At 34.7% G+C, this 25,643-nt stretch overlaps 1 protein-coding gene across 15 annotated transcripts in view; it reads left to right on the plus strand.

Annotated features, from left to right (window-relative positions):
* LOC106073466 (centriolin-like) overlaps nucleotides 1-25,643 on the plus strand; it is a 276,342-nt gene that overhangs the window by 83,052 nt on the left and 167,647 nt on the right. For 13 of the 15 annotated variants that reach the window (XM_056040843.1, XM_056040842.1, XM_056040844.1 and 10 more), the window contains exons 16-20: nucleotides 3,073-3,207; nucleotides 13,238-13,369; nucleotides 18,103-18,231; nucleotides 18,432-18,509; nucleotides 24,043-24,216. In XM_056040843.1, the coding sequence (XP_055896818.1) occupies nucleotides 3,073-3,207; nucleotides 13,238-13,369; nucleotides 18,103-18,231; nucleotides 18,432-18,509; nucleotides 24,043-24,216 (648 nt within the window). The remainder of the gene's footprint in view (nucleotides 1-3,072; nucleotides 3,208-13,237; nucleotides 13,370-18,102; nucleotides 18,232-18,431; nucleotides 18,510-24,042; nucleotides 24,217-25,643) is intronic. The other 2 variants (XM_056040845.1, XM_056040850.1) reach the window with 2 other exon arrangements.

Below are 25,643 nucleotides of genomic sequence, written 5' to 3' on the forward strand. Positions count from 1 at the left end.
TAAACGGATATCCTTTTTAATAACGTGAAAACAAATCTGCAATGGCGCAACGTTACATTTTGCCGCGCCGTTTAGTGGACTGTCAATGAAACTGCTGTGAGGATTAAAATGTCCGAAATTATTTTGATTCATTTTTTTTTTAATCATTTATCCTCGAATGTCAATGATAGTAAACAGAATAGTAACTACCAATGGAATTTTTTTTATTACAGTGTCAAGTTTCTTTTTAAACAAAAAAAGTATGTTTTCTATGGGTCTTAGGCGACCCCTGGAAAATCGTCATTCCACCCGAAATGGGTCGCGAACCACAGGTTGAGTGAGAATCCTTGCTCTATACTGTCTATGCTGCGTTCGCTAGTAAGGTCTTGCCACCGTATGTCCATAATGGAGCGCAAGCATCTTTGGTGAAAACATTCAAGTAGTCTTAGTTGCTTTCTGAATAATAACCAGTTCTCAGATCCATATTGAAGGGCTGAGAGAACCACTGCTTGGTAGACATTGATTTTTGTAGGCAGGCGAAGCGATTTATTCCGCCAAACTCTCGCCATGAAAGCCCCAAAAGCACTTCCGGCCCTGGCCAGATGGTTATCAACTTCCCTTTGAAAGCGATTTGATACTATCATTCCTAGATATGTGAAGTGGTCTACCACGTTAAGGGGCTGTCAGTTTACTGTGATCATTAGGGCTGAGTAGGTTTTATTGAATGCCTTCTGGAACATGAGTTCTGCTTTTCCCGAGGTTTATAAATAAACCGGAAGAGGTGGCAGTGTATGTAAATTCGTTGACCGCGATCTGGAGATCATGTTAATTGTAAACTAGCAGGGCGCAAGCATCGGCATAGAGAAGCTCTGTTATGACCATTTCTTTTGTTTTGTAGACGTCGAAGATTGAACACATTGTCTTCTGAGAGAAACCTGACGTAGATACCTTCGTGCAATCGCTGCTTCATTTGACCCAGCATTGTGCCTATTTGTCCCAATTGCAAGCCTAAGCTATCATAATGGGCGCTCTATCTTTTGCAAATTGGCGCTATTGGTGCCCATTAAGTGTCAATAGAGGCTACCTCAATCGTGCCCATATTGGCTCAAAAAAAGATAAAATCACTACCAGATTTTTTTAGGGATTTCCAGAATTGTTCTATAATGGAGCCCACACTAGCTCCAATGGTTTAATAACTAAAAATTTATTTGGGGTTAAATTAGGGAGAAGTTTTATTGTACCATTATTGATCCGATACTGCATCCAATGGTTTAGTTATTAACTATTATTGGTTTTCAATTAGGGACAACCTTTATTGTACCATTATCGTTCTGATGCTTGCCTCTATGGTTTAGTAATGACATTTTCTTGAGGCTTTATTATGCTCTGTTCTTGTTCCTCAATGGTTAAATTCATTAACAATATTAGGGATTAATTAAGGTAACCCTTATTGGGCCATTTTTGTTCTAATGCAGCCAAAATGGCTTAGCAATAACATTTTTTATTGAGATTAAAATATAATGTAAAATGTTTCTGTAAGGACTTTTTTGTAATATAGTAAAAAAAATTCATTTGCTAAGTCTGTTTCTAATTTTAATAACCATTGATGTATCTTTTGCATGTAATAACTTTTGATAAAATGTCATAACTAATGAAATGTTACAGTTGCATAGCTCTCAATGAATGTAAATAATTTGTTTATTGTATTAGGGTTCAACACTAGAAAACACCAATGATATCTTTCATGGAAAATATTTTTGGAAACATTTTTTGGGGAGGAGACACCTCGGCTGACCGCATCAGGTCATTGCCAATACATGATGGACACTCTAAACTTTCTGATATTTCTCAAGGGATGTGTCACTTTTTATTTAGCAACAACTCAGTCACAGGAACTGAGGACAATCGCATACTTTATTGAAAACTCGCGTCTGGCTCAAGAAAAACTGGACGCCCCAGCCTCCGTTACGTGGATGTAATAAAATGGGACTTCAAAACAGTGAACATTTATACTGACCATTGGAAAGACATAGCCCTAGACCGCACTAGATTGAGAGAGATGGTGACCAAGAAAGCTATGCACAGGGAAAAAAACATAAGCCTCAGCTCTGGAAGAAAAGCATGCCATAAAAGAGATGGCCGGCTCCACTACCACTAAAGCGAACAGGAGTGTCTCTCCATAATAGGGCTGCACTGTCACTCTGTTCTAGGAGATGAACCATAGTCCTTACGAGATGAACCATAGTCCTTACGATATGAACCTTAGTCCTTAAGAAATGAACCATAGTCCTTACGAGATGAACCATAGTGCTTACGAGATGAACCAAAGTCCTTAAGAGATGAACCAAAGTCCTTAAGAGTTGAACCAAAGTCCTTAAGAGATGAACCATAGCCCTTACGGGATGAACCATAGTCCTTAAGAGATAAACCATAGTCCTTACGGGATGAACCATAGTCCTTAAGAGATGAACCATAGTCCTTACGAGATTAACCATAGTCCTTAAGAGATGAACCATGGCCCTTACAACTGAAGGAGGCCAAAAAATAATACCACAAGACAGCAGAAGTATGAAATCACAGAACACCTTTCCTAGAGAAACTCAACTTACTAAGCGAGCTCCATCTTTCACCCCTTCACCTTTCAGTAGGTACAGTCTCTTCTGCTTAACGAGCTGGCACTGTGAGAGGCTTTTTGAAATGCACACCTTCAGGAGAATTGGAACTTATCCGAATCTATATCACTGACCCTGACAAACTGAAGGAAAATTTACAAAGTCAATCAATCCATTAATTGTATTAATACTTAAATAGCTACTAATAAAAGTCAAGATAAACAAGATTAAAATAAACACCAAACGTATGTGAGTGAAGATCTTACACTGAAAGCTATCACTTTCAATGTACACACATCTTTGTGGATGTTAATGGGTTAGCCTATATTGATGTAGATGGATTTAGGAAACTATATACTTACAAAACTTCTCTCCTAGCTAATTTAGTGGCATTCAGTATAAACCATAGAATAATTTTAGAATTTAAAGCATATATTAAGTAAATAAAAAAAAACGATAATATATGTATACAAATGTACAGGCTGACAGAAAGCTGATGCAAAACCAACTTAAAATGGAAAGAGAAAGAGCAGATAAAATGACACAGAAAATTCAAGATGTTAAGCAACAAAAATTAGAAACTAAAAATATTTTATCACAGCTAGAGTCCGCCAAGGTAAATATATTTTCTCAATTATAGCAGATACTTATGTTATAGAATATTTAAGGAAAAATTACAAAAAATGTCTTTTATCAAGGGCCCTTTTATTATCTGCTTCACTAAAAATTACGAATTTTGATTAAAATCTGTTGGTCTTGTACTATTTATACTAATAATAATTAAAAAAAATCTTTATTATCCATATGGAACTTTTTCTTACAATATGTACATTACACAAAACAAAACACCAGTTTCACTCAAACATAATATTTAAAATGCTTATATCTGATAGTGGAATTGTGTTTAAGGGTTTGATTTCCAGGGGAAATAAGGAATTTTTGAGTCTGTTTTTTTTTTAAATTGTAATTGGTGTTGCGTATCTCCTTTGTGATGGCAAATCTCAAAATCCTGCGGGGTTATTTTAATTTAAAAAATCTTTTGGATTTAGACCAGCTTAGGCACCAACTTACTTTAACTGACAAAGAGGAGGGTATCTGACTGCAGACAGCTTCAGAATTAGATAGCTGGAGAGTTTGTATAAAGGCCGCTGGATACCCAAAAGAAAATCCACTGCCAAGGACAGACGTAGACGGCGAAAAGAGAATCTAAATCGACCACCGGCATATAATTATCAAGGCTTTGTATAAAGGCATCAAGGAAACCTGCTTCAGAAGAATGACATTTTATACTAAACATTTTGTTCCATTAAAAAAAAAAGATTGAATGTTCGAAATAAAAAAAAAGAATTCCATTTATAACAATTTTAACCATTTAATTAATAAATACCGCGAATTAATAGACGTCAGATTAATACATGAAAACAATGAATGGACAAGCTCCACCCCCACCCATAAATTTCAGGTTTCGTGGCTGTCGTGATTTTCTCGGATCCTAGCGAAGTAGTCTCCTGTCGGACAGTGTCCAGTGCGAAATCGTGCCAAAATTGCCTGATCCTTTCTGTCTAGCTGCCACGATTCGTCCTTTCTGTTTGGGCGTTTGAGAACTCTCCAGACTTCCCGTCCCATGCTACAGTGATACCAGCTTTCGTGCCACTTGGATTTGATCCCTTCACAAATCATCGCTTTTGCACTCACGTATTTTTGAGGCTCTTCTGGTGGGGCTAAAAGTGTTCCTAGCTTCGCCAACTGTCAACCCTCTCGTTTCCTCTGATTCCACAGTAGCTGGGTAGGCCACGTCTCTAAACTCTCGAGAGCTTGCAGGCAGGAAAGTGAGTCATTTAGGAGGATTACATTAGCCGATGCCACAGTTCCTTCCTCAATAAGCTCAATGTGCTCTAGGGTGCTTTTGATTCCTTCCATTTCTGCAACATAGTTGCTTTCTCCTGCACATGTACCTACCAGTTCGTCGCTTTCTGTAGCACCGGGAAACTGACTACCGCTCCATAGCTTGAAATCGTTCTGCCTTGGACTTCTTTCGTTGATCCGTCCGTATAAACCTTGATGGTATCTTTCGGGTGTTGGGCTATGGTTTCTCTCGCAGTGCTATTTAGTAGGTTAAGTGCACATTTCTTGTTTACATTTGGGTCAATCAGTGTTTTCCGCACCTCCGGCAGCTCGGGAACTTTTGCCGGATGGAAAGACCCCGTAAGAGCGAGAGCAGCTCTTTCTCTGTGTGTGTTGGGGGGGGGGGGCTAGCTCTTGGAAGAGACCCAATGCAGTCTGCATAAAGGATGTCCTTTTAAGCCGACTCCCTACCCACCCATTCGTCGACTAGGCTTCTGATTGGGCAGCTGTCCTCCAGCCATTTGTATTTTTCGTACTCTAAAAAACGGCTCGCTCCCTCCGCAAAGCCAGTGGGGGGATACCCGCCATGATTTCCCCAGCGGCAATAGTTGTCCGAAATGTACCACAGATTGCTTGGTTCTGCACAGAGCCCGCTAGAGACATTTGCGAGGCGTAAACTTGTGCTAAGAGGCTTTGCTCGATCTGCGACTTTACCGCACCGATGTAGAGCGTCCGCGCAAGCTTGCCTTGGCGCTTTTTGACGTTGCCGAGGCTTTTTGTCGTACTTTTTGCACATGATCAGACATAACCAGCCTAGAGTTCAGGGTACCTCCCAAATACCTGGGTCGTGGGTCAGATTGGAGCGTGGTCCCATCGATTTTTACATTTATGGGATCTTGGTGGATGTCTTTTCCCAAAGTGAATAGGGTCTGGACCGTCTTGGAACAGTTTATTTTATTTTCCTCATTCGGGTGTAGCATGAAAATGTGACAAGGTCACGTTGAATTTCCGCCGTGAGAGCTGCGGCGGATCTCCCAGTCTGCCAGATTAGTAGGTCGTCAGCGAGCAGAGATTGTCACATCAATCGTTCTGTAAGATCGTTTATGTAGACTAAGAACAACGTAGATGATAATGACGAGCCCTTGGATAAACCGTGTTCAAGTTTTCTCTGCGTGACATGCCCGCGATACGAGTGTCAAATTAAAATGACATGTTTGTTAATTAAATACTATTTGGCATTCTCAATACATTAAATTAGGAACATTAGAAAGAAGTTAAAAGAAGAAGAAGTTAAATTAGAAGTAAAAACTATTCGTTTAGAGAAAAGATATGAATATTCTTCTGTTTGATTTAAATGGTTTAAAATTGTGATACTGGTGACTCCCGTCACCTTTATGAACAAACCACCCAATGCAGTTGAAAAACGTTTCATATCAGAATTTAATGTGATCTCGTATATAACGATTGTGTAATATACTAAATCAACTCATAACGTTAGAAACAAGACTTTATTTCAATAAAACACGATATGCACACACAATAGCACAGTACAGACTGGGCATGATAAACAGACTACGATTACAAGCACGGATAACACAGAAGTTTAGTAAACAATTACTCTATGTTTTATATTCAATTATAAATTTAATAGGTCACGTATTCTTTTTCTCAGCAAAATTTTGATAGCTTTGTATAATTAACATAGTCCAGTTATATTGTTTCATTTTTATTTAGATTTTAAATTATTACAACATAAATCCAAATTTTATCATAAATTTTACATTTATATTTAAACTTTTCTGCTTCGACTTTTATTTCTGAAAAAGGATTTGATAAACCTACTTTAGAATATTCACTGCATACCATTTTATTTAGATTTTAAATTATTAAAACATAAATCAAAATTTTATTATAAATTTTACATTTATATTTCAACTTTTCTGCTTCGACTTTTATTTCTGAAAAAGGATTTGATAAACCTACTTTAGAATACTCACTGCATACCAACATGGCTTTAAGAAATATAGGTCATGTGAAACTCAACTAATAGGACTAATAGAGGATTTTTCAAAGGGATTAAATAATGAGCACATAGACACAGTTTTTTTTTTAGACTTTCTAAGGCATTTCGCAAAAGTTCATCACCATAGCTTGCTTAGAAAATGTAAATACTTTGGAATGAATGGTTTATTACATCAATGAATTCATGCTCTAATAATAAAAGGCGCAAACTCAACAGCAAAATTAATGTCAAAGTGGGTTTTACGGGTTTATCTAGTGGTTCAATACAATAAAACAAATAAATACCACTAATCTTATTCATGGTAAATCAGTTACATAGATTAAGAAATCAAAATATCTAGGAGTAATAATAAATGAATAGATGTCATGGCATCTCAATATTGATCTCCTAATAAAATACTCAGACACAAAAATAAAGGCACATTCCTTGTTCAATATGCTAGGACAAATAATAGAATATGCATCCACTTTTTGGGACCCATCAACTCAAGAAAATATAAAGAAACTAGAACAAACGCAAAAGAGAGCGGTGAGATAACAAATGAATATTCAAATTTCATTACAGTAACAACATTAATAAAATCACTAAACTTAGAGACAGTTGAGGACAGAAGAATAAAAAGTAAAGTACAGTAGCTATAGTACATAAAACACTGGACCATAATTTACAAGTAACAAGGTTACAAAGACAGTTTGTGTGGAAACACAAACTCAAAATCGGCCCCCGAAGTGGTCCACCCAGGCATGAAAAAAGGCAGGTTTCAAGATTTTCAGAAAGAATATCATAATGAAATTCTATCAAAGGCAAATGACAGTGAAGAATAGAGAAAAAAGGTTGACAGATCCTGTGTGGTGCCCCAAAGTTCCAGCAGACCAGGATAGGTGAATGTGAAGTTAGATGTGAACCTGGCCTAACTGATGTTTTATAATGAGTATCTAATTGATCCAACTGTTTTGTAAAGGGTCAGTCAAGCAAAAACATTTCCGTAAAAATTCCTTGGCTCCGTCCCGCATGCTGGCAGTTCACACGATAATATGAAAAACTACTTATTATTTGTTGTTTTAAATTATGTTCAACTTATTTGCATAGTAAATAGATTTTTTCTCTTTAAAAAAAAATTAACATTTCTTTTGTAATTATAATATTTAGAATGACAGAACTTACATAACTTAGCAATACAATTGTAAAAAATATTATTTTTTTATCAAAAATCTAAAACCATTTGCATAAATGTGTTTACAAAATGGTAAATTGCAATCTCCCTTACTAAAAAGCCTCCAGTGTTTGTTACTATTAATAGTTAATAGTTGTAAAAAAGGTGTATTTTAATGAAAAAACTGCTTGCATAAGTAATTTAAAAAATTAGATTTTTCGCTATCAGAAAAGAAAAAAGTAGCCATTGCATCAGAACTTTGAATGCTCTAAAATATCATGATGTCCGATTTTCATTTTCTCTTTTAGTTTCTGAGATCCAAACGGGACGGACGAATGGATGGACAGACGGACAGTCAGGCCACACAAAACTAATAGTGTCTTTTCCCCTTTCGGGGACCGCTAAAAAAACAAAACCTAATAAAATACTCAAATTTGATTAGAGTAACATCATTAATAAAATCACTAAACTTAGAGACACTTCAGGACAGAAGAATAAAAAGTAAAGTAGCTATAATACATAAAATACTGAACCATGTTTTACAGATAGAAAAATAAAACCTAATTAAATACTCAGACACAAAGATAGAGACACATTTCTTATTACATATGGTAGGACAAATTCGGATAATGGCTCTTTCTTCTCTAGTGCAATTATAGAATGGAATTTAGTGTAGGCTGGGTGTTTCCTCAGGCTTTTTAAAATATATAAATATATAGTCCCCGCATTTTAAGGGAGTTTTCGGTCTTGGCAATTTTCTCCAATGCTGACATAAAAGGAAACATCTAGGTCTGAAGACTGTAACCGGAATATCCATGGGACAAGGTGGGGTTGGCCAATGGTCCATTCTCCGCCATCCATAGAGCTCTCCAAATGGAACTTTTCTGCAGTAGAAAGCTTAAAGTGGACTGTGCCCTGAGTATGCTCTGTGGAATCGTCACATCCTGGATCCAGGCCCCTTCACGCACTAGCGGATCCAGAACTTTGGAGTGGGGGGGGGCGATTTTTTTCCAAACCCTAACCCTAACGCCCAGTAAACGCTAACCCTATACATAAACGTGCGTACAGCACACACACACACACATATATATATATATATATATATAAGAATAAATAAGCAATATTTCTCAGTATTTTCATGCATTCTTCACTGCAGAAACGCATTCTCCTGACATCTACAGCTCTTTATCCATCAGTGGAGTTCGGGGCGAAGCCCCGACGCCAAAAAGCGTTTTCTTGCATTTTTCACTGCAGAAACGCCTGCTCCTGACATCTACAGCACACTATTCATCAGTGAGTTTCGGGGCGTAGCCCCGACGCATAAAGCGTTTTCATGCATTCTTCACTGAAGAAACGCATTCTCCTGACATCCACAGCTCATTATTAATCAGTGGAGTTCGGGGCGAAGCCCCGACGCCAAAAAGCGTTTTCTTGCATTTTTCACTGCAGAAACGCCTGCTTCTGACATCTACAGCTCTTTATCAATCAGTGGAGTTCGGGGCGATGCCCCGACGCCAAAAGCGTTTTCTTGCATTTTTCACTGCAGAAACGCCTGCTCCTGACAACTACAGCTCAGTGATTTTCGGGGCGTAGCCCCGACGCATAAAGCGTTTTCATGCATTCTTCACTGAAGAAACGCATTCTCCTGACATCTACAGCTCATTATTAATCAGTGGAGTTCGGGGCGAAGCTCCGACGCCAAAAAGCGTTTTCTTGCATTTTTCACTGCAGAAACGCCTGCTCCTGACATCTACAGCTCACTATTCATCAGTGAGTTTCGGGGCGTAGCCCCGACGCAGAAAGCGTTTTCATGCATTCTTCGCTGAAGAAACGCATTCTCCTTACCTAAAGCTCATCATTATTCATCCTATTAAAAAAGGTCTAATTTGAATGTATACGCCCTTAATACATTGCAAATTAATCCGATTTGTTCCTTGAAAAGATCAGATACCCCACATATTTAGATTAAGGCTTTGAGGATCGAAAAAAAAATTCGATAAACAATATTCAATAAAATTCAAGCATAAATTGTGAGTTATAGTCCCAAATTTAACTAGAAAAATATTAGATTGAGTAAAGGTTGAAAAAAGGCTACTCATCTCAATCGTGACTCTTATACTGAAAATTTTTGCTTGAATTCTAACTTTTCCAAAGCAAAGTCTTTCTTAAAATAATTATGATAAATTCATGTGAAATCACATAAACTCTGTCTGGAAATGGGAGGGGCGGTAGAATGAAAACGATTTATCCTCGCTCCTTTTTATAATTTCTGCTAATGATTGCATTTGGCATTAAAGAATAAGGGTGGGGCCACTCGATACGAGAATTTAATTTATAGCATATATAAATTATATTAGTGGCTGATTTTTTTTTTTTACATTTTGTAATTTCTTAACTATAATACAAAAAGAAAAATTATTGCTTCGTCCGATGAGGGAAAGGAGATGGCATGTATCGCCCCTCCCACCTTTTTCCTTTTATATTTACTAATCATAAAATTTGAGATTAGAGTGTGGTGCGACATAATATACAAATGGTTTCACATATCAATTATGTAGAAATTCAACTATTTTTATTCACAAACTATGATTTCTCCATAAAAATATGACCGCCCCCCCCACTCAGAGGGCTAGAGCGGGGAGGGCAGTACATGCAATCGCCCCCCCCCTTACCCCACCGAATCGGCCAAGATACCTGAAGGAGAGCGACTTAATATCAAATTTATATATTAATGCAACTAATCTTGCTCACAAACTATGATTTCTCCATAAAAGTAGGACCGCCCCCCCCCCCCCACTCAAAGGGTTTAGGTGGGAAGGGCAGTAGAGGTTTCGCCCCCCCACACACACACACACCAATCGGACAACAGGGGAACGACATAATATAAAGATCGGTTAAAATATCAATAACAAGTTTTAATCATAATTGATTCTTTTGGCAAGCTGTGATTTCTACAAATAAATTGGACCGCCTCCCCCACTCAAAAGTTTATGGTGGGGGGGGGGGGGCGGATTGATGCTATCGCCCCCTCCCGACCCCACCTAATCGGCCAACATGCTAGAAGGGGGGGAGCGAAATAATCTAAAAATAGTTTGAAATATAAATAACTAGTATTAACATAAGTAATAAATTCGTATACAAATTGTGTGACTTCTATACTAAAATTCGTCCGCCCGCGGGGGGGAGGGGGGGGGGTCGGCCGAGTGGGGGGGGCGATCGCCCCTGCCGCCCCCCCCCCCCCCTGGATCCGCCAGTGCCTTCACGATATCACATTCACCAGATTTAGAAAAAAAAACACTTCATGATGGGTTTATGTCTAGTATTAGGATGTAGTGAGACAAGGACCTCTGTCTGGTGTAGTGCAATCCAGACCTCTGTCAAAAAGCACCTAGAGGGGGGGGGGGGGGGGAGGACCTCATTTCGGTCAATAAGGCACTTTATGCAGACGACCTTTTAATTTGGACTACAGAGAAATATCCAGTGCTGACTAGATCCAAACTAAATAGAGCCCTCACAACTATCTCCACATATTCAAAATTATGGAAAATGGAAATAAGCAAAGAAAAGTCAGTTTATTCAATCTTTAGCCACAGCAACAAAACAGCAAAAAGAAACTACATCCTAAAAATAGACTCTCAGCCAATAAATAAAGAAGAAAATCCAACATATCTTGGTGTAAAACTAGACCAAAGACTGTCTCTAAAACACTTTATGGCAGATTTAAAAGAAAAGGCATCACAAAGATTAAACATAATAAAACACCTAGCAGGAACATCATGGGGAGCTGAAAAGAAAACCTTAAGACAGTTATACACTGGATATGTCAGATTTGTAATGGATAACTGTCTCTCCATACAAGTAGCTGCCAACAAAACCTATCAATCATCATTAGATACAATCCAAAACCAAGCCTTGCGGTTAATTAGTGGAGGTATGAGAACTACTCCCACAGCAGCCTGTGAAATAGACTCCAATATTGAACCTCTTAAGTTAAGGCGCAACAGAGAAGCATTAGAAGCTATTGAGAGATACAGAAGGTTGGAGGACGATCATCCAAATAAATTACTAACACAGAGAAATAGGAAAAACAACCAAAAAAAGCAAAGGACTCTGATCCAACTTACTGACGAACTAGCCCTAAAACACCACCTACCCAATAACAGAGAAAAAATTACCAGGTTTTCAAACATTAAACTACAAACAACCAACCATCAAAACACATTTACTAAATAACACCTTAACAAAAGAATCAAATCCACTGGAGCTCAAAGTAGGCACGCTTGAAACAATCGAAAGCTATCAAAAATCAGCTATCCATATTTATACAGACGGATCGGCTTTCAAAGCTACCATCAATGCTGGTCTTGGTGCCTTCCTGGTCTTCCCTAAAAATAAACACTTTGAGATAAGCGCACCCTGTGGTGATTACTGCTCAAACTACCAAGCCGAAATTGAGGCAATTACCATAGCACTCCAGACAGTGGAAAACAAATTATATGAAGGAGTGCAACCACCATCAGATATTGTTGTCTTTACAGACTCCCAATCTACTCTGCACCACTTAACAGCAGCACCTTAAACAGCCCAAGAGAGTTGACAACACTCATTGTGATAATCCACCAGATGATATCAAAATTAAATATCAATATTAAACTACAGTGGATCCCTGGACACATTGGCATCATGGGAAATGAAAAGGCAGATAAGCTATCAAAGGCAGGTTCATCTATGGAACAACCAGATAGGCCTGTTAACTACCTCACCCTAAGGTCAATGTTAGTCAACAATCACAAAGAGGAGTGGCTCAACCAATGGGCATCAGGAAACACAGGCAGAGCCATGTACAGAGAAATGACTACGCCTAACAAACTGGACAGTATTAACTTCCTCCCCCGCAAAGAACAATCTACAATCTTCCAACTAAGAACAGGACACACACCACTATTAAATTACCACCTGAACAAAATAAACTCCACACAACTACCCCTTTGCAGACATTGCGCCCACCCCTTTGAAACTGTAAACCATATCCTCTTTGAATGCCCCTCCCTAATCCACCTTAAGCAGACCCTACTTCCACTACAGCCCAACATAACCAACACCCTGTACTGCAGTGCTGAACAACTGAAGAAAACAGCACACTTTTTTTCCTTGGCACAGTCTGCAAAAGAGCTCACAGCTCAGCAGCAATAAAGCTGGCTAGAAGAAGAAGAAGAAGAATAGAATGGAATGGGTTGCCTGAATTAGCCTTGACTAACATGTATGACTAGACTGAACTATGAAATGCATAGGATGTAATTATCTTCTTTTATTGAAGTAATGTCTGTTATCTATAAAATAAGATAATTACTTTAAAAAAGAAAAGGGTTTGCATATATAAGACCAAAGGTAATCCTTGTACTTAATCGAAGCACCATAAAGGTAATATAGAAATCTGATTTTCAATATAATTCATTCAAAATAGTTTTCTTACTTTAGAATTCAGTCCAAATAAGTTGCTTATCCATTTTCAGGTCAGATTAGCTAGATTTGAAAGTATTTCAATACTTAACTTCCAAGCACTTAAGAAAAACAACCAAACAGAAAAAAAAAAATTAGTGAAAACATTTTTTGTTCATCTTCTAGGCACTAAATGCTGGCTTGAAAGACCAAGTGGAAGAATTTAAACAGATACAACAAACAGAGGAGAGTAGCTTCAGACCAAGTGAACTTAAGAGCAAACTAACCAAATTTACTCATGAATTTAAAACCAATAAGGTATTTAAAAGAAAAAATGAATAAAACTAATTTTTAAAAAATATATATATTGTACAACTTTAAAACTTATGCGACTTACATTATTTTTTGTTAGTTTTGATTGAACTAGGTAGGCTACAAGAGTATCTAAAAATGATTTCTCATAAAGTGTTAAAAAAGGTCATTTACAAAATAAAAAGAGAAGTTCTCATTGAGAACCTGTTTCCTATGAAGAAGGAAGTGTAAAGTTTTTAAACTAACTAATGGTTGTGAGTTTAAGCTGAATAGCAGATTGATTAACTAACTATTTTTAATTACTTTTTGGAAAACACTAACCATAGATAAACACCAAAACCTTAAGAACATAAATGAGCTTTTCATAGAAACTTTACACAACCTAAGTTTAGATCAAATCATTAAAAAGCCAACTAGATTAAACAACACATTAGATCTCTTCTTAACCAACAGACCTGGATTAGTAGTTGATTATGACATTATCCCTGGTCTATCAGACCATGAGATCATAAAAATACATAGTCAGATAAAAGCAGTAGCCAATACAAAAAAGAAAAATCTTACTCTGGAATAAATTTAACCTAACACAACTACACCAAGCTGCATTAAACTTTCAACAAACATTCTTATTAGAAAAAGACATTAACCAACCAGTCAATGACCTCTGGAATTTCATTAAAAACCATCTTAAAAGCATTATAGAAAATCATATAACCACTAAATACACTTCAAACAAAATAAATATAGACTAAAGAAGCTTTGTAAACAGAAGGAAAACCTATATAGAAAATTTAAAGAAACTAATGCAGAAAGAGTTTACAAAAAGTATATAAAAATTAAAACCTAACCCTTTAGGAAATATAGATCATGTGAAACACAACTAATAGGACTAATTGATGACTTTTCAAAAGGTTTAGATAATAGTGAACAAATAGATGCTATCTTCCTAGATTTTATCCAAGGCTTTTGACAAAGTTCACCACCATAGTTTGCTTAAATTAAAATATTTCAGCATTAATGGTCCATTGCATCAGTGGATTAAAGATTTTCTGATAGGGAGAGAACAAACTGTAATAATAAATGGCTCTAAATCAACACCGATAACAGTAAACTCAGGTGTACCTCAAAGAACAGTCTTAGGTCCACTACTATTTTTAATTTATATAAATGATTTACCAAATTGCATTACTTCAGGAACAAAAGTCAGATTATTTGCAGACGATTGCAAAATATAGAACAATAAAAACAACACAAGACACAGATATTTTACAAAGAGAATTTGATGAATTACAGAAATGGGAATCAAATTGGAGCATGTCTTTCCACCCAGAAAAATATCAGTTGTTAAGAGTAACATAAAAACTAAAACAAATTAATTCCACTTATCTTATTCATGGCAAACCAGTAACACAGACTAAAAATGCAAAATACCTAGATAATAAAAGAAAAACTGTCATGGAATCCACATATTGATGAAACTATCAAAAAATAAAACAAAGCATTAGGGTTTATTAAAAGAAATTTCTATAAATCAAATAAGAACATAAAACTAAAATGTTATTTAACCTTGGTTAGGCCAATAATAGAATATGCATCCTCCGTTTGGGACCCCTCAACTCAAGAAAACATTAAAAAACTGGAACAGACACAAAATAGAGCAGTGAGATTCATAACAAACGAATATTCACATTTAACTAGAGTAACACCTTTAGTAAAATCACTAAATTTAGAAAGCCTTCAGGACAGAAGGCTCAAAAGTAAAGTAGCAATCATACATAAAACACTGAACCATAATCTTCAAATACAAAAACAAAATTTAATAAAATACTCTGAAAGACACAAAGATAAAGGCACATTCCTCGTCCCATATGCTAGGACAAATTTGTACAAACACTCCTTCTTCCCTAGTGCTATTAGAGCATGGAATGGGTTGCCTGAGCTAGCCAGGAAAACCAGTGACTTGACAGAATTTAAGTCATTGGTTAATATGCATGACTAAATGCTTGACACGTAAGATGTAATCATCTTCTTTTTTGAAGTAACATCTGTATTATATAAGATAAGATAAGAATTGAAACTAGCAAAATATAAAAAATCCTTTTCAAAAAAAAGCTTATCTAAGGGAAAGAACATACTAACAACTATATCTCTTGATAATTTAGAAGTTATTTCCTTTATTCAAATCAAACAAAGCAATTAATTGACTAATTGGTTAATTTTTTAGTTGATTCATAATTGTTTAAGGTCTCAACATGATCCGAGAATGTGAGTGGGAGAAATAATGTGTTCAATTATCTAAGGGGATGAAATCCTACATATTTAGCAATATCTATGTATACTGAAGGATTAATTTCCCTTGTTGGTATTAAACAAAATAATTAATTACCAGTAATACTGGTTTATACCTTTACCTATCCCTTGGTCGGTTGGACCATTGGGGCAACATGCAAGATTTGTCGACCACCTTTCTCCATTCCTCTATGTCTTAGAACCTTTTTTAATGGCAGGCCGTCCTTTCTTTTATGTTGTCTTACCATCGCCTTGTTTGTCTGCCTCTTCTTCTTTTTCCTGGTACTGTTCCCTGAAGGAAGGTCTTTGCAAGCCCCCGAAGACCTTGTAATATTGCCATAGATTTTTAGCTTGCTTTTTTTATGATAGTTAGCAGGTCATCGTGGGGTCCAAATGCTGTAATAACCCTGTCTCTAATCTCTTATGATGCATTCTTTAAATGTGATACCTAGGATCCTTCTGTAGCATCTCAATTCTATTGCTAGGATCCTCCTCTCTAGCTCTGCAATCAGTGTCCTAGACTCGCAAGCATATAAGAATGTGGCTATGACCAGATAGCGCATCAGTCTGTTTTTGGGTGTCGAGGGCTATACCTCTGTCTTTCCATATTAAGTTTTGAAATTGCTGCTGTGGACTGTGCTATTCAGGCCATTAGTTTAGGTTTTGTTACCTCATCTGAGACAATAGCTCTGAGGTATTTGAAACTACTGACACTACTCAACTTTTAACCTCCAATACTGGTGCCCCTTTTAAAGCCCTATTTGCTATTGGTCAGAATTTGTTTTATTTTGGCATTTATTTGCATACTATATGCTGCAGAAGTATTATTTATGTGCATTACCAAGTCAGCTAGTTCTTCTTCTTACCCTGCTAGGCCATCTATGTCATCTGTGAAGCTCAAGTTAGTAATTTTTATTCCTCCAATGCATACAGTACCTTCATAGCCATAACTATTAATTTTTTTAATTGATTCATGTCTTGTCTATGCCAACGAATAATTGTGCAAAGTTTCAACTTGATCCGAGAATGGGTGTGAGAGAAATAACGCATCCAAAAATTTTACCAAACAGACAGACAAAGTCAGTTGATATAAGTTTTATAATTATTAAATGTCACTCTCAACTGAATATAGTATTTAGTAAACATATTTAGCCAGGTTAAAATAATGGATGGGTGTTCTTTGGCATTACTTCAGAAGTCAAGACTTTGAACATTGTTTAAAGGAAGGGTCCAGAATAATGGTAGTATTTAGAAATGTCTTTATGCTAGATAAAAGAAATTTAAGGCAAGATGTCGTTATTCAATGTTTTAGCAACATTTATCACAATTCATTGTAAATTTATTGGAGGTACATTGTAGATCACTGTTTCTAATAAATGAGTCATATAGTCTGTCAAGCTGCATAATGTATTGCAGTATGTATAATAAGAGTATCTGATTCTATTTGATGTTAACTTACTAATCATTGAATTATATTTATTTTCTGCAATTTCTGTGTTACTTCAGTGTATTACAAAGAGCTTGCAAATGTGTGCTTGGATTGAGAGACAGTAATGACGTAAATGGGGGCATGGTGGCTGAGTGGTAAATCACTTGGCTTTCCAAGAAACTTTGGTTTGAATCTCAGTGAAGACTGGGATTTTGAATTTTAGGATTTTTAGGATGCCCTTGAGTGCACCCAATTCTAAAATTATCTGGGGAAACTTTCATTAATTGTTGGCCATAGAAACAGATGACCTTTTACATTATCTGCCCTAAAGATTGCAAGGTCTAAAATGGGTACTTTACTTTACTAATAACTTGAATAATTAATATCACAACTCTCAAATAAACAACACAACATGTATTTTATCATTTATAAATATTCATTGCTAATACCTTCTCCATGCTATTTTGTAGATATGGGTAGCTGTTTAAATGTAAAGGCTTTTTTAAGAGAATTCAATAAAGAAATATAATTCTAAGAGAATATTTGGATAGAAATCCAAATTTGTTCAGTTAAACACAAATGGTTCTAAATTTAATCATGACATTAGAAACCAATGTCTTTAAGTTTAGTGGGTCTCAACATTTCAGTTACATTGCTAAATTCTCATATAAATTTTTTAAACTAGTTTCTATTGAACCTGTCTAAAGTTTTTGAAAGGAATTATTTATTGTAGGATGTCTCATACACCATCAAAACAATTTGTTTAGTTCATTGCTTATTTACCTTTTCACCATATTAACTATACAAGCAGTACTTTTTAATCTCTTTGAAGTATTTGTATAATAAGAACTATACATACATGACATATTTATTTGTAAAAGAAGATATTAAAGAAAGTATTAAAAGTATAAATGAGATTTTCATGAGTTATTTTCATTTTTATGTATGAATTAATGCATTTTAGCACATTAAAAATTTACTAATTTTAATTCTTGAAATTTCTTTTTATCATATGGTATAGAATCTCATCCAGCCAGAGAGTAAAAATGATGTCCTAGGATTGGCTTTCCAAGAAGTTCAAAAACATGCACAAGAACAGATGAATTCTAGCATAATGGAAATAGAAAAATTAAAGAAATATAATGAAAAAGTAAAAAAAAAAAATAATTAAAGCTCTCCAAATTTACATCATCATCATCATCATCTTCATCATCTTTTATACACATGTATATTTTTTTCATTTTACTTATTTATGGATATCTGAATCATTTAAATATTTCTTTTTTTTTTTTCTTAAAATAAATTATATATATATTTTTTTTGTTTTTTTGTTTTTAACTTTCTTAACAGATTGAAGAAGAGAATAAAAAACTTGTGAGTGAATTAAATCTGCTCAAAAATAATTTAGAAAAGGATAAAAGTAAAAAGGTAAAATTTCTTATGATTGTTATAATAGTCTTTATGAAGGTCAAATAACACAACTGCAATTAGGCCTTTGGGAAGACTGCGCACTATAGCCATGTTCGGCAGATATTGTTGAAGATGAAAACTCCAAAATAAAAGATAAGGCTATCTTTTGTTCAAAATGGTCATAGAGTTTTGTGCCACTGTGTACCTCATTTAATGTAAAGAGTGGTATTGAATTGCTCAAGCCAATTATCTCTTTAAAAATACTAAGTGTAGGCTGTAGGCAATGCATTATTTATACAACTAGCATGCAAAATGACCACCACTTCTAACCACACTTTAATATGGCTCTGAGTCCTGGTTGCTTTATAGGAATTTTTAAGCTTCCAAAAATGCCTTCGTTCCATAAAATTCAAGATGATTTCACCAATAAGTATGTTCTTTAACTGCTGCTTTGGACATATATCCCAGATGATTGTCTGCCAAAGGCGGGTAACAGTGTTCCCCCGGAAGGGCTATAAATATCATTTTGCTCTCACTGAAAAAGACAGCTGAATTGCATTCACGAATGTGGCAGAACACACATATGAGACTTAAGAAAGGTAACCGTTTTTTTCCCCCAACTGTAATCAGGTTCCCAATTAATTTGGTGGACTCAGGGCGCCCTTGGATCAAGTTGAAATTTTACACAATTATTCATTGTAGCCTACTTAACAAAACATGAATCAGTAACAAAAAACAACAAAGGTTAACAGATCTTGTGTAGTGCCCCAGCGGTGCAGCAGACCAAAGGATAGGTGAAAGTGAATGTGAAGTTAAATGTGAACCTGGCTTAACTGATGACTTATAATGAATATCTAATTGATCTAATTGTTTTGTAAAGGGTCAATCTCTTATTCCTCAAGAAAAAAACATTTCCGTAAAAAAAAATTTTTTTTTTTCCTTTGGTTAAGTGCTCTACTGTAGAAATGTGGTACTACAGTTCACGCGATAATATGAAAAACTAAGCTACTTATTTATTGTTGTTTTATATTATGTCCAACTTATATGCATACTAAATCTTATCTTCTTATCTTATATAATACAGATGTTACTTCAAAAAAGAAGGTGATTACATCCTACGCGTCATGCATTTAGTCATGCACATTAACCAATGACTTAAATTCTGCCAAGTCACTGGTTTTCCTGGCTAGTTCAGGCAACCCATTCCATGCTCCAATAGCACTAGGCAAGAAGGAGTATTTGTACAAATTTGTCCTAGCATATGGGACGAGGAATGTGCCTTTATCTTTGTGTCTTTCAGAGTATTTTATTAAATTTTGTTTTTGTATTTGAAGATTATGGTTCAGTGTTTTATGTATGATTGCTACTTTACTTTTGAACCTTCTGTCCTGAAGGCTTTCTAAATTTAGTGATTTTACTAAAGGTGTTACTCTAGTCAAATGTGAATATTCGTTTGTTATGAATCTCACTGCTCTATTTTGTGTCTATTCCAGTTTGTTAATGTTTTCTTGAGTTGAGGGGTCCCAAACGGAGGATGCATATTCTATTATTGGCCTAACCAAGGTTAAATAACATTTTAGTTTTATGTTCTTATTTGATTTATAGAAATTTCTTTTAATAAACCCTAATACTTTGTTTTATTTTTTGATAGTTTCATCAATATGTGGATTCCATGACAGTTTTTCTTTTATTATCTAGGTATTTTGCATTTTTAGTCTGTGTTACTGGTTTGCCATGAATAAGATAAGTGGAATTAATTTGTTTTAGTTTTTTTGTTACTCTTAACAACTGACATTTTGTGGAAAGACATGCTCCAATTTGATTCCTATTTCTGTAATTCATCAAATTCTCTTTGTAAAATATCTGTGTCTTGTGTTGTTTTTATTGTTCTATATATTATGCAATCGTCTGCAAATAATCTGACTTTTGTTCCTGAAGTAATGCAATTTGGTAAATCATTTATGTAAATTAAAAATAGTAGTGGACCTAAGACTGTTCCTTGATGTACACCTGAGTTTACTGTTATCGGTGTTGATTTAGAGCCATTTATTATTACAGTTTGTTCTCTCCCTATCAGAAAATCTTTAATTCACTGATGCAGTGGATCATTAATGCCGAAATATTTTAATTTTTTAAGCAAACTTTGGTGGTGAACTTTGTCAAAAGCCTTAGAAAAATCTAGTAAGATAGCATCTATTTGTTCACTATTATCTAAACCTTTTGAAAAATCATCAATTAGTCCTATTAGCTGTGTTTCACAGGATCTATATTTCCTACAGCCATGTTGGTATGATGCGAGGACATTATGTTTGTCTAAGTGGTTTATGATGTTGCTACATATTATGTGTTCTAGGATTTTACATGTGATGCTGGTAAGTGATACTGGTCTGTAGTTTCCTGGGTCAGATTTTTCTCCTTTTTTAAATAGTCGGGTGACATTAGCTTCTTTCCAGTCCTTTGGTACTCTGCCCTGGTTAAGTGAAGCCTGAAAGAGTATTTTGAACGCTGGGGCTAGCTCATTGCTTAGTTCTTTGAGTAATCTAGCTGGAATACCATCAGGTCCAGACGCTTTATTTGGTTTGGTGTTGGCTAATAGTTTTTGAATTCCATTTTCTTGTACTACTATATCTTCTATGTTGTCTACTTGGTTCAAATTCAGTAATATGTCTTTGTCTCCTGGGGCTGAGAATGCTGATGCAAAGTTTTTGTTTAGGATGTTTGCTTTAGTTTCATTATCATTATGTATTATGTTATGTTCATCTTTTAATGGCGCTATGCCTGTTGTTTCCATTTTCTTAGACTTAATGTATGACCATAGGTTTTTGTTGTTATCTTTAGATATTACATTGTTTATGTATTCATTCTGCAGCTGTCTGCTTACTTTTTGGGTTAAGTGTTTAATTTTTATATACTTTTTGTAAACTCTTTCTGCCTTAGTTTCTTTAAATTTTCTATGTATGTTTTCCTTCTGTTTACATAGGTTCTTTAGTCTATTATTAAGCCAGCATTTATTTATTTTGTTTGATGTGTATTTAGTTGGTATATGATTTTCTATAAAGATGGTTTTTAATGAAATTCCAGAGGTCATTGACTGGTTGGTTAATGTCTTTTTCTAATAAGAATGTTTGTTGAAAGTTTAATGCAGCTTGGTGTAGTTGTGTTAGGTTACATTTATTCCAGAGTAAGATTTTTCTTTTGGGTTTTGTATTAGCTACTGATTTTATCTGACTGTGTATTTTTATGATCTCATGGTCTGATAGACCAGGGATAATATCATAATCAACTACTAATCCAGGTCTGTTGGTTAAGAAGAGATCTAATGTGTTGTTTAATCTAGTTGGCTTTTTAATGATTTGATCTAAACTTAGGTTTTGTAAAGTTTCTATGAAAAGCTCATTTATGTCCTTAAGGTTTTGGTGTTTATCTATGGTTAGTGTTTTCCAATTTATATCAGGTAGGTTGAAATCACCCATAATCCAAAAAAACTGCATTTGTATTTGTCTCTTTAAGTGCAGTAATCTGATTACATAGTTCCTGCATGTATTCTAAAATAGAATTTGGTGGTCTGTAAATGCTGCCTATTATTAGGGATGCTGAGATGGTATTAATTTTACAAAATGTTGATTCTATATTTTTGAGTTAGGTAAGGTAATTTCTTCTGCTATAAGAGTGTTTTTTATTGCTAAAAGAACTCCTCAATGATTATCAGCCCTATCTTTTCTAAAAATTTCATAATTACTATTGAAAATTTCTGCATTATAAATTTCAGGATGTAGCCAAGTTTCTGTTCCTGCAATTATTAACTAGAAAAATATCAGATTGAGTTAAGGTTGTAAAAAGGCGACTAGGAAAAGATTATTTGGGTTTAGAACTTTTTAATATTCGAACTCGACTTAGAAGACATCAGCAAAATTTTTCTAAATCAATAATGCCTTACATTAGGAAATTCTCAAACGCGATAGTCTTTTCAAAACCAGATATATAAATTATATTAGTGACAGATTTTTTTTAAATTCTGTAATTTCTTAACTATAATACAAAAGAAAAAGTATTGGTTTGTCCCATGGGGGAAAGGAGATTGCATGTATTGCCCCTCCCACCATTTTCCTTTTATATTTACTAATCATAAAATTTGAGATTAGAGTGTGGTGCAACATAATATATAAACGTGTTCACATATCAATATGTAGTTTATATTATATAGATATTCAAAAAATTTTGTTCACAAATTATGATTCCTCCATAAAAATAGGACCACCCCCCACTCAGAGGGCTAGAGCAGGGAGGGCAGTACATGCAATCGCCCCCCCCTTACCCCTCCGAATCGGCCCAGATACCAGAAGGGGAGAGACATAATATAAAATTCATATATCAATTCAACTAATTTTGTTCCCATACTATGATTTCTCCATAAAAGTATGACCCCACACACACACACACACACTCAAAGGGTTTAGGTGGGAAGGAGAGTAGAGGTATTTGCCCCCCCCCCCCCATCGTCCAACAGGGGAACGACATAATATAAAGATCGGTTAAAATATCAATAACAAGTTTTAATTATATAGATATTTAATTCATTCTGTTAGCAAGCTGTGATTTCTACAAATAAATTGGACCGCCCCCCCCCATCAAAAGTTTATGGTTGGGGGGGGGGGCGATTTTGATGCCCCACCAAATCGGCCAACATACTAGAGGGGGGGGAGGGGCGAATTAATCTAAAAATAGTTTGAAATATAAATAATTAGTATATATTATTAACATAAGTAATAAATTCATATACAAAGGGGGGGGGGGTCGGCCGAGTGGGGGGAGGGGGCGATCGCCCCTACTGCATTGTTATAAACCTGGTGGTGGCACAGATGGGGATACGTGCTGCCAATTGTACAATATCGGCTGTTATTTATTGACATTAAACTATTACGTTATTTTGGAGCCCTGAGTTGTCAAGTTCTTTCAGTTGGTGGTGTATGGTGCAGTTTGCAGAGAGCCTGGATAGTGAGATTCGTATAAATATATATATAAGAATTGCTCAATTAAGAGTATAGGATAAGTGTATCAGATTCTATCAGGTATTATTTTTTGTACAGTTTTCTAGGAATGTTAATATTTCATTGTTGTGACTTCTTTGATTTGTCTTTGTTTTTCATGTTTCAGCTTGCTATTTGAAAATTTGCCTCATTACCTTTTTTTTTAAAGGTTTATTTATGACCATACTTAAAACTGAATATCCATTTATACATTGCTAGGCCTTTTGTGTGTGTGTGTGTGTGTGTGCTCTGTTAGTGTTGCTCATTGTTTATGAACTTTGCTGTTTAAAGTACTTTAGGACTTTTTAACTTCTTTAATAACTTTCTATTTTTAGGGCTTTAATGGAACTAGACCTACTTAATGCTCACTTAATTTTTTTGCTAATCTGTGAATGTTCAAAGTAAAACATTTTAAAATGAAACATGCTGTATAACAACTAGTGAATTTATATCTTGAATGTTCTTTAAGAAAGATTTTTTCTCGGAAGATATTTTAAAAACTACACATTTTCCCATTTGTTCAGAAGGGAGGAAATCCAGTGTCGATAGTTTACAGACCAGATCCAGAGTCAGAGAGTGGTGGAGATAAAGCGTCCTCACTAAATTCAGATGAGAAACAATTGTTTGATGAGCTTCAACAAGAATTACTGGAGTTGAAAAGATTCATGAGGCTACATGAAAGTCATCTTTCTAAAAAGGTATTTTGGCATGTTGTACATTTCTGCATACAGTAACTGATCAATTTTTTAAATTTTTATATACGAAATTGTTTTTAAAGCTTAAATAATTGCAAAAAAATGATAATATCATTAACCAAATGAAAATAATTTTAAAAAACAATGAAAGGACAACTATTCCAATAGATTATAAAGGTGAATAGGATGAATTTAAATAAATAAAATAAAGGATAATACAATTATATTTCATTGGACTTTATATATAGTGAATGGCAAAGTTAACTAAGAATCCTTTAGTATTACTAAAAAAATAATAAAGGCCAAAGTTTAATGAGAAAAAAGTTTAGTTAAAATTGAAGTTTATTTTTTTTGTTTTAGTTACAAACTAAAAAGTTCTATTAAAAATTTAAATTTTACAATACTTGGTATTCTGATATCAACAACTTTATTATCAAACAAGCAAAATAAAAAAAATCTATTCTTTAAAAAAAAAAAGCTTATTTAAAGGGAAAAACTCCATCCTTAAAACTATATCTACCAATAATGTACAATTTATTTTCCCTTATTCAATATCAAACAAAATAATTCATTACCAATAATTAATTGACTAATTGAGAATTTGTGTTTATTGATTCATGTATTATTATGTACAATAAATAACTGTTTAAAGTATCAACTTAATTGGAGAATGCATGAGGGAGAAAGAGCGTTAACAATTATTTAAGGGGACTAAACCCAACTAATTTAGCCATATCTGTGAATACTGAAGGATCAGTTTCCATTGTTACTATTCAACTAATCACATAATTATCAGTAATTAATTGTCTAATCATTTAACTATTTTTTTATTTATTCATGTCTTGTCTATTTCCATGAATAATTGATCTGTGAATGGGTGTGGGAGAAATAACATATACACACTTTTTACCAGAAAGACTGACAGACAGACAGACAGCGTGAGCTTTCTAAAAAAGATGCAGTCATGCCTAACAATTATTTTGTCACATTTTTCATTTGAAGAAGGACTGATAGAAGTGATAAACGCAGTATATATTATCTGCCCTTGAACATAGGAAATATAGGATTATTAGCAAATTTTCTTAACACTTTTGCTAAAAGCCATAGTGAAGCTTCTCCATAAAGTCATAAATTAGTTTGTTCCATCTTTCTTCCAAGTCACATTGCATATGTATTTAATTTCTTTTAGTTTATAGTGAGAATAGCGTTTTAGGTCAATATTAAGTGGTTTTAATCAATTCTTTAGCGGCAAATAATAATTTATTAACTACAGGAACATCAAGTACAATACACCCTTTTTATAGCTTAAATATTATATAAATGTTGCAGAAGAAACGTATGATATTCCAGTCATAATCTTTAAGCCTGTTATTGAGATCTAGATCTAAAGGCCTATTACATAGATCTAATTACACAATTAGGATTACCAA

The sequence above is a fragment of the Biomphalaria glabrata genome, chromosome 9, assembly GCF_947242115.1.
Source record: "Biomphalaria glabrata chromosome 9, xgBioGlab47.1, whole genome shotgun sequence".
Classification (NCBI taxonomy): domain Eukaryota; kingdom Metazoa; phylum Mollusca; class Gastropoda; family Planorbidae; genus Biomphalaria; species Biomphalaria glabrata.